A 9,682-nucleotide genomic window follows, 5' to 3' on the forward strand; every position below is an offset into this window, starting at 1 on the left:
CCCTCCACCCCGACCCCCCCTTGCCCCGCGCACCTTGCAGAGGGCAGCGACATCAGCAGCCGCCACGGCCGCCTGGGTTGAGGGATCAGCACAAGACAATGGGTTGGACGCGGCTCGCAGTCGCGTTTTGCACCGAGGCGAGGGCGCCGGGCGGAAAACGATCGCCCTTAGCTTCCGCTACTGAGATTGAAGGCCACGCCAAGCGCATGCCTTGGGTGGTTCCTTGCACCGTGACCCTCTCAGGGCCTGCCGCGCACGCCGCTGCTGATATCTTTGTACGCGCCCATGCCACACTAATCCCTCTGCACCGCCAGCCGTGTCCTTGTGCTGCAACCCACAGCAGCCCACCCCCGCCTGCCAGGGCCCGCGCAGAGGCTGCACGATCCTGTCATGTGGGCTCTCTTGCTCCCTGTAATGCACCGTATCGTGACCCGACACCAGATTTTTCACGCACCGGCAGCTTGAAGTTGGCGCATGCGGCGTTTTTGGGTGCCGCCACACAGTCGACCGCCAGAGCAGCCGCAGCTACTGCACACAGGAGCAGCGCGCGCAGCGCACACGCTGCTGCCGCCATGAGGTTGGTCTTGCGAGGGCGCAAGTGAAGTGGAGAATGATAGCTAATGTAACACGTGCACTGGTGGCAAGCGCGAGCTGTGACAAGCCTCGTCGGCCGCACGATGTAAAGCAGGACAATCGCGAGCTAACGGCGGGAATAGGAATGACGACGGCGCATACTCTTGCTCCAAAGTCATTCGTCTTCTGGGTACACTCATCCGAGCAGATGCATGCAGTTTGTGGGGTGTCACCCGTACCCTGCGGCTGGTGACGTGGTCGGTCGCCAACTCGGTCGCCGCAGCACCACACCAACTTGTGCAACAACTGCAAGTACCCAAGCAGAACCACCATGATCAATGAGTACTGGCTGGAATGCAGGACCGATCGACCGTGCATGCGGTGTGCAAATCGTACTGCTGTACTGCCTCACCTTGCCCCCCCCCTGTGGCTGGTCTCATCACCCTCCACCTCGGCTCAACCAATGAACATCAACATGCGGACGTCGCCAACCCTTAATTTGAGAGGCAACCACCTTTGCGCCCTGCCAGCACGGCGCCGCCACGCGGCCCAGGGCTCCAGGTGTCGCGGCGGGCTGGTTGCGGTGCAACTGGGTTCGGGGCAGGCGAGGCTACTGTCACATCTCACCCTGTTCGAACTGGCCAGGTGGTTGCAATACGTATTGGCCACTGCTGCCAAGCCAACCGAGCTCGTGTGCGCGCCCGCCCGCCCTGCCTGCTGCGCTGCGCAGCAGCGACGCTCCATGGCTTGCGGCTTGCCTGTCCCTCAACGCGTGCCAGTGCGACTGGTTGGCTGCTTTACACGCACTCAATGCTGCGCCCGCGCGGCACGCCCCTTGGACGCCTGCACCCCTCAATGTGATGGGGGTGTGATGCCAGGGGCTGCGGGGCGTTGCGAGTGCAACGAAAGGAGGGGTGCGCGGGGCAACGCACTGGGGGGCACCAAATCGGCGCGACGGAGACCCCTGGACCTTCCATGCGGAGACAAAATCACAAGAACCAATCAAAGAATCAGGCGCAGGGCAAAGAATCGGACGGAAAAAGCTGTGGATTGAGCCCAACGCCAGCATGCCGGGTCTGGCGAGGTGGGGGACGTGCATGCTACGGATGCAGGCTGGCTGCAGGCGGACGTGGGGAGAGGAGGGGCGATTAGTAAAGATCCAATGCCTCAAGCGCCACCAAGACGCCCTCTGACGCCGGCTGCGCCACCAACAGCCGCCCGCCCTCCAGCACCGGCGCCGGCCAGCCGTCGCGCTGCCACTGCCGCCACACACGGCCGCGTGGCTCGGGCTGCTGCTGCTGCTGCAGCTGTTTCTGCTGCTGCACTTGCTGCTGTTGCTGTGATGACGCAGGACCGTCCAGCAGCATTCCCCCTGGCGAGTGCGCGCCGCTCCCCACCTGCACCCACACCACTTGCGCCCCCGCGCCGCCCACCCCGGCCGTGCACGCGGCCCCACCCGCGCCGGCGCCACCGCTGCTGCCGCCGCCGCAGCCGCCGCTCGCAACCATGTCGCCGCAGGCGGCCGCGGCCGCGGCCCTGGCCGCCCTCAGGGGAAGTTCGTACTTGACCGGCTGCCGCACCAGCAGCAGCGGCGGCGGCGGCGCCGGCTCTGCGCCCGCCGCAGCAGCCGCCGCGCCGTCGCCCTGCGCGGGCTGCGCGGCCCACAGCGGCCGCGGCGGCGCGCGCCTCCCGCCGCCGCCGCTGCTGCCACTGCTACTGCCGCCGTTGCTGCTGCTGCTGCTGCTGGTGGCGTCGCCTGGGGCCATGGCCAGGCGTCCCAGCAGGATGTAGCTGAGCGCGTGCTGCTCTGCGGCCAGGGGAGGCACCAAATCCACCACCACCCAATTCTTCTCCGAGTGCAGCCGCAGCGCCGCCCTGGGTGCCGCGCCAGGGCCCGCTGACAAAGCGGATGCGTCGGCGGCGGGGGGCTGGCCGAGGGAGGATAGCAGCAGCGAGACGGCGTCTGCGGCGAGGCGCGGGCGCAGCAGCAGCTGCACCCGGTGGGGCCCCTGGTGGTGTCGCGGCCCTAGGCGCGCGTCCCCGGGCATCGCCGCCGCCACCGCCGCCGCCGCGGCCGCCGCCGCCGCGCGGTCCCAGCCGCAGCGGGAGAGTGCCGACCGCCAGCGCCGGTCCTCCGCCCAGCCGGCTACGCCGCCGCCGTCGGTGGGCGCCGCGCGGGCCGGGGAGCTGCGCGGCAGTCGCCGGTACACGCGCGTCCCGCTCTCCGCCACGACCACGTCGGGCGTCGGCAGCCCGCCCCCTCCGCCGCGCTCGGCCCACACCGCCAGGAACGACGCCCAATCCCGCGGCGTGGTCACGACCAGGCACCCGCGGCCCGCCGCGCCGCCCGGCCCGCCTGCGCCGCCCCGGGAGTGCGGCGCCGCCGACAACGCGGTTGCGAGCGCCGCGGCGGCGGCGGCGTGGCAGGGGTCGCCCCGGGCACCCAGGAGAGCGTTGAACTCCGCCACCAGCGCCACCGGCGCTCTCAGGCACCGCCGCGGGCCCGCGGCAGAAGCGTCGCCGCCGAAGCGGCCGCCGGGCGGCGGGCCGGGCAGGGCGTACGTGCCGGGCTCGCGGATCGTGAAGACCGGCCCCGCACCCCGCTCCAAGCGCTCCAAAACTGCGGCAGCTGCGGTTGCAAATGGCGAGCTCGGGCCGGCCGGAGACCACCGCTGCTGCTGCTGCTGCTGCAGCTCCTCTTGCTCCTCATCCAGCTGCTGCTGCTGCCGCTGCTGCCACTGCTGCTGCTGCCGCCGCTGCCAGTCAGGGTCCGCCGCGGCCCAAAACTGCAGCAACGGAGGCGGCTCCCGCTCCAGCTGCTGCGACTGCTCCTGCTGCAGCTGCAGTGGCCGCCGCCCCTGACCTTGCTGCTCGCCTTCCTGCCTCCGCGACTTCGCAGCCGGCTGCCCTTGCTGCCGCCCCCGCTCCCGCTCCTCCCACCGCCGCCGCGCGCGCCGCCACGCCGAGAGCACGCCGTGTGGCACCTGTAGCAACACGGTCCGGCCCCTGCCCGGCCGCCCGCCCGCTGTGCGCATGGGGCACACTCCGAGTATGCTGCCTGGCCGCGTGCTGCCGGACGCGTCCGCCCCCTCCTCCCCTCCACTGCCCTCGCCTTCGCTTATGCTGCTGCTGCTGCCGCCGCGGCCACTGCCGCCTCGGCGCTTACCATGAAGGTCGCCGCTACTGCTGCTGCTGCTGCCGGGGTGCTCGACGAAGCGGTACCCTATCAGCCCCCATTCGGGGCCCTCCGGCAGATGCAACTCCACCGCCGCCCCCCGCCGCCGGCCAGGTCCCACCAGCCCTTCTCCTCCCCCCTCCTCCGCCGCCGCCGCGGTGGCGCCGGCCTCGCCGCCCGCCTCGCCGCCGCCCGCCGCGCCTGCACCGGCTCTGGTGAGTGGGAACGTGGTGCGGCGGCCGCGGAGGTGGCGCGACTGCTCGTGCCACGAGCGGTTGCGTGGCAGGCAGGGCGTGGGGACGGCCCACCCCTCGTCCCAGGTAGGCAGGGGCGGCCGCAGGTAGCCGGACTGCCCGGCTGGCAGCTGCTGCTCTGAGGGGAAGTGGTGCTGGTGGTGGATCGGCTGCTGCTGCTGCTGATGCTGCTGCTGCTGCTGCTGCTGCTGCTGCTGCTGCTGCTGCAGCGATTGCTGCACCTGCTCCTCGTGCTGCAGCAGCTGAGCTGACGCCTGTGCCGTCTGACTAAACACGGCCTCCGCCGGCCGCTGCCGCTCGCTTCGGTCGCGGGTGGGTGAGCCGTTGCGGCGAATGCGGGCCGGCAGCGCCGCCGGCGCGCGCTCGGGCGCGTGCGGCGGCGCGGCCGGCGGCCACGGTCGCGGGCCATGCAGCTGCGCCGCGGCGAGGGGGGCGCGCGGGCGCCGCCCGCCACGCGGCGGGGAGCGCCGGGCAACCCCGTTGCCGCCGCCACCTACGCTGCTGCTGCTGCTGCTGCTACTGCTGTCGGTGCTGGCTTCGCTGGTTGCCGGAGCTGACCGATTGGCCCCTGGCTGCTGGCCAGGTCTTTCAGGCAGTCCGTTTTGAAGGGAAGCACCGTCGCTCTTGAGACTCTGTGCGGCCTCGAGCGGCCAGGCCCAGTCCTGCTCCAGCTGCTCGTGCTGCTGCAGCCAGCCTTCAGCGCCAGCCCCATCCCCTGCCTCGTCCGCTCGTATCAACCCAGCATCAAGCTCCGACTCGGCAGAGTGCTGTTGCCGCTGCCGCCGCGAGTGCTCCTCTTCCTGCTGCTGCTGCTGCTGCTGCTGCTGTTGCTGCTCCTCCTGCTGCCACGCGGCCGCGAGCAGGCGCAGCTGGGGCCCCCGCGCTCGGTCGCGCGAGCCGTTGGCCGCGACGGCCGGCTGCGCGGTCGCCCCAGCAGCTGCAGCAGCTACAATGGGTGCGGGGGCGACGACGCGCACGCTACCATCCTGCGGGGCGTGCAGATGGGGTGTGTGCATGGCGTCGGGCGATCGGGCGCCAGCTCTCAACTGCAGCTCCTCATCTGCCACAGAGTGCCCACAGCTCCCGCAGCGCCCAACACAGACGAGCTGCCGTAACAGGTATCAGGCAAAGGAGCGCTGGCTGTCGACCGCTTTGCGGCGGCGCGTGCAAAAGCGCAGCACCTGGCAAAGCTGCACAGCTCGCGCGGCTCACCCGAAGGCTGATCAATTCCAGCCCCTCTGTCGCTGCCCCATCGACGCGCTCCCTCGACGCAACGGCTGCGCGCCACGGCCGGCAGCGGCCGCGGCCACCGGCGATGCGGCCTGGCGCGCCGCCGCCGCCGCTGTTGCCACCGGCGGAGCCCACACGCGGGGCACGCCCAGACCAATGGTGGGTTCCCGGACCTGTGCTCGCTGTAATTGAGCTCCAAGCTCCCTGGTTCATCTCATACCTGCGACATATACACAGGGAGGGCAGTCGGTGTGATGCACCAAGCACGCCAGCGACCCAGAACGCTGCAGCCCCGATGTAAGAGACTTCGCTACATGCTCTGCGTTGTCTTCGGACCCAATGCTCATGCCAATGGGCGCTGTGTCCTCACCGGTCGCTGCCTTTGCGGCCATGACCCCATTGCAGGCGCGCTGAAATGAGGTACACAGTGAAACACGCCCGTTGCAATGGTTTTGTCTACACTGCGTGCTCAGCACCAGGGCGCGGCCAGGTGCAATGAAAGGCGCTTCAACACTACGGTATGGCAATGCAATGCACGGCACGGAAGGTTTGCTATCCTGCGCGTGCCAATCGATTACTATCCTGTGGAAATGCGCCTCGACAACCGCACGAAGCGTGTGCTGAAAGAGCGGCGCGCGCCCATCCAGTGCTGCTGCTGCTTTTCTACGCGGTGTCAACGGCGCACTGGCGGGCCATTGGATCACACCCAGGGGCAACAGAGTCCGTGGCCTACGCTTGATGACTGCTTCATTTGCTATTACTCAAAGCAACACACCCCGCGGCAGGGCATACGGCAACCAGGAGCACCGGTCAAGCATAGGGTTGACCGCGCCAGCGGAACGGCAAGCTGCACACCGCGCAGGGAGCCAGGCGCGGCTACGCCTGGCGTTACTCCCACTCGTCGCTGTCGTCATCCTCGTCGTCCTCCGCCCCGCCGCCGCTGCCAATGTCTATGCACCCATCCGCGACCGCGGCGACGCCCCGTGCCTTGAACGCGGCCACCACCGGGTCGCGACTCAGCGCCGCGGGCGGCAGCGTCAGCAGCGCCAGCGCCGGCAGCACCGCGATCACCCCGCCGCCCCCGCGCGCGCCGCCCGCTTGGCGGCTGGCGCGGGGGCGGCCCCCCTGCGGCAGCCACTCCTGCGGCAGCCCGCCTATGGCGGTGTCACTGAGGTGGAGCTGCCGCAGCGCGGGCGCGGCGCCCAGGCATGGGGGCAGCGACGAGAGGCCGGGGTTGGACGACGCGTAGACATCCTCCAGTGACACCATCGCCCCCATATTGACCGGGAGCTCCTGAGTCATGGGTTGGAGGGCGGGGGACGACGGCCACGATGACGTCACCACTCGCGCGGCGGTGGCGCCGTGAACACTCAGCAACCCAGGAAGGTTGCTCGGTTTCGCAGGCGGCAGGGGCGCGGCGAGGTGCGGGCTGCTGCCGCGAACTCGTGCGCGGGGGCGAATGCGCGGCCGGTAAACCTGGACCTAAACCCTACCTCGAGCTTGGAGTGGTTCACGTGCAGCTCGCGCAGGCAGTGCAGGCGCGTGACCCCCGCCGGCAGCGACCTAAAGGGGTTGCAGGCGACGTTGAGGATTTCGAGGTCCACAAGGTTCGACAGGTCCGAGGGCAGATCACGGATCTGGTTGAACGAGACGTCCAGGTCCTGCGCGGGTGGGGGTGCATGGGGATCCGAAGAGGGGCGCGATGGGCGGTGGCTGCCAGGCGGCAGGGCGCCGGGCAAAATCAGGCATGGGGGTGGGGCGCGGCGGCGACCAAAACAAGCGCGAGAGGCCCCAACTGCGCCCGCCTGTCCCCGGAGCACGCCCTGCAGCGGCGTCCAGCCAGGCCCTAAACTTTGCACTCGCCCCGGCCTCACGCTTGGCAGCGCGGTCCAGCGGTGACACCCCGAAATCGGCCGGGCTCACCTGGAGGGAGGGCGGCAGGCCGTCTGGCAGCCGCTCCAGGCCGCAATACCTCGCCGCCAGCACCCGTAGCCACCTCAGGCCGGCCACCCAGTTCATCATGCGCAGCCGGCCGGGCTCAGGGAGCTTCAGGCCACCGAGGTTCAGATCGCGCAGCCCCACCACGCCGCCCGACGCCGGCGCAGGCCCGCCGCCGGGCGCGCGGCCAGGCGCCGCCCCGTACGCGCCCCCCTGCCGCGGCCCTGGGCCGTGAACGGCGCCTGCAGCCGCCGGCCGGCCGCCCGTCGACGCCCCGCGACCCAGTAGTGGGCCCATGAGCGCCGCCAAGGGGTCGTGAGAACCGTTCGAATCGTCGGAATCGTTCGAATCGTTCGAATCGCTCAAGGGAGCGTCGGCGACCGTCAGACTGAGCCGCTGCAGCGGAGGCGGCGCGCCGGCCTGGGGCTGGCATTTGATAAGGATTGCGTCATATGACAGCTTCAGCAGGGTCAGCCGCGGGAGATCCGGCAGCCACGCGGGCACTTCAGAGAGACGGGCGCTGCGGGGGGCGGGGCGGGGATGGCCGTGCGAGGGGGGCGCGGCGTCACGCTGGGGTGCCGTGAAGGGTCGCCGCCGGCGCGTCGGGTATGAGAGGGACCCTGCACGATATGACGACCTGCTTGGGTGCGACGCAAACAGCAGACAGGATTTCCTTAGACAAACTGAGGCCGTGCCCAGTGCTGATGGCTGCGGTGCACATCTCCAGGGCACGGCACCTGCTAAGGCCGTCGACCGTCGCAGTCCCAAGCCTGCCCCAAGGCCCAAGCCTGCTGCCGTGAACTGGAGGCGCAGTCCAGTCTTGCAAACGCTGGCTCAATCCCATCGATTCTAACCGCCAATCGGCGCCGTCACCGCCCTTGGTGCAGCCCGCCCGCGCTAGGGTCTCAACCCATTACCGCCCATGGCACCATTTTCCTGAATTTGTTGTCCCAATTCTTTCGGCGGTCCCTGTGTCGCCGTGTGTTTGGATTCATGGTCCAGGTTTGTCAAACCCTGAACCCCGATCTTGCATGGTGTGTCAGCCGACTCACCCGGATAGGCTGAGTTCCTGCAGCCCCGTCAGCTCCGACACCCACCCCGGCAGCCCGTCCCTCAGCGGCGCCCCGCTGATTCGGAGTGACGTCAGCGAGCGGCAGGCCGCCAGGTCTGCGGGCAGGTGACGCAGGCCGCCGTTGGTCTGCGTGCCGCGGTCGCAACGTTGGGCGGGCCGGGGGAGGGGGGCGAGCAGTGGGGGCACACAAGAGCAAACGAGCACGTGCAGGAGTTTTATGCACACGTTGACCGGGTCAATCCGGAACAAGGGGCTGCGGGCGGCGTGATCGGCCCCGCATCCCCGCCGGGCCCCCTCTCACATCCAGTTGCAGCTGCCGCAGGCCCTCGCCCGCTCCCAGGACGATCCGCTCAGGAAGAATCAACTCCATCGCCGACAGCTCAAGAGAAGTCACGCCCTCGAGCCCGGCCGGCAGCAGCCGCGGCGGCGGCGCGGCCGCCGCCGCCGCGGCCGCCGCCCTGGCCGCGGCGACCTGCTCCTCCCAGTCCTCTCCCTCAGAGTCTGGCTCGGGCGGGTCCATGCGCGGCAGGCCAATCAGCCGCAGCTCCCGCAGGGCCGCCAGCTGACTCAGCGGCGCCAGCTCAGCGGGCGACGCGGCGAAGTAGAAAATGTCGGTGTCGAGGCGCGCCAGGGAGCGGCCGTGCGCGGCGGACGCGGGGGCGAGCGCGTCAGCCAGGACGACGTCCTCCAGGGGTCCCCAGTACAGCCGCAGGCGCCGCAGGGGCCTCAGGCGCGCGATTTCCTGCAGCACGGCCCGCAGCAGGTGGCCTGTGGTGGCGGGTGGGTTGAGCGGGTCGCGCGTGTGTTTTGAGGTGGGGCCGCGCCGCGTGCGCAAGGGGGCTGGGGGCCGTGCGGCCTCCGGCTGGGCGGGTGGCGGCCTTGGCTGCGGCCCGCCTTGCGGATTAAGAGTATGCCATGACGTGCACGAGCGCACGCACCTTTGCAAAAACACCCGTACCCATCCACACATACACGCTCGCATATACTCACACACCCACACGCGCGAACGCACGCACATACAGTACATGCACACAAGTACACACACATGCACACAGTTTTCCCGCAGACCCCACCTGCAGCCGCCGGGTCTGGCGCCGAGTTGTCGAGGGAAAGGTCAAGATCAGTCAATGCCGTCAGCTTGTGCAGGTGCACCGTCATCTTTGTCACCTGGCCGGGGGTGCGAGTCAGTGACGCGGGGTGATGTCATCCTGTCTCGCATGCGAGCGATGCGAATGGCCCATGGGTGCAGACGATTCCCGTAGGAAACGCGTCGCCGCCTTGGAGAGCCTCATCCAGTTGAATCCGCCTGCTTGATGCCTGCCGGCCCCGACGCATGCAGCTGAGCCGGCCGCCTGCACGATCGGCTGCAGTGGCGCCCCAGGCCGCAGGTGCATTACGACCCATTGCACCCCCGCCGGCCCACTTTCCCCCACTACTCCC

General features: G+C 69.7%; 2 protein-coding genes across 2 annotated transcripts in view; both read right to left on the bottom strand.

Moving 5' to 3' along the window:
- Window positions 1–1,721: 1,721 nt before the first annotated feature.
- On the bottom strand, window positions 1,722–3,608 carry MNEG_4552 (hypothetical protein; the record flags this gene model as incomplete). The annotated part of the gene is made up of 1 exon (XM_014046968.1): window positions 1,722–3,608. One exon carries the CDS (start codon window positions 3,606–3,608, stop codon window positions 1,722–1,724), a length of 1,887 nt encoding a protein of 628 aa, XP_013902422.1.
- A 2,512-nt stretch (window positions 3,609–6,120) lies between these two features.
- MNEG_4553 (disease resistance protein (TIR-NBS-LRR class), putative) overlaps window positions 6,121–9,682 on the bottom strand; it is a gene marked incomplete at both ends in the record, with an annotated part of 5,460 nt that continues 1,898 nt past the window's right edge. The window contains 6 exons of the mRNA XM_014046969.1: window positions 6,121–6,525; window positions 6,726–6,893; window positions 7,156–7,690; window positions 8,223–8,368; window positions 8,544–9,010; window positions 9,316–9,409. Of these exons, the coding sequence (XP_013902423.1) occupies window positions 6,121–6,525; window positions 6,726–6,893; window positions 7,156–7,690; window positions 8,223–8,368; window positions 8,544–9,010; window positions 9,316–9,409 (1,815 nt within the window). The remainder of the gene's footprint in view (window positions 6,526–6,725; window positions 6,894–7,155; window positions 7,691–8,222; window positions 8,369–8,543; window positions 9,011–9,315; window positions 9,410–9,682) is intronic.

The sequence above is a fragment of the Monoraphidium neglectum genome, assembly GCF_000611645.1.
Source record: "Monoraphidium neglectum strain SAG 48.87 unplaced genomic scaffold scaffold00638, whole genome shotgun sequence".
Lineage (NCBI taxonomy): Eukaryota > Viridiplantae > Chlorophyta > Chlorophyceae > Sphaeropleales > Selenastraceae > Monoraphidium > Monoraphidium neglectum.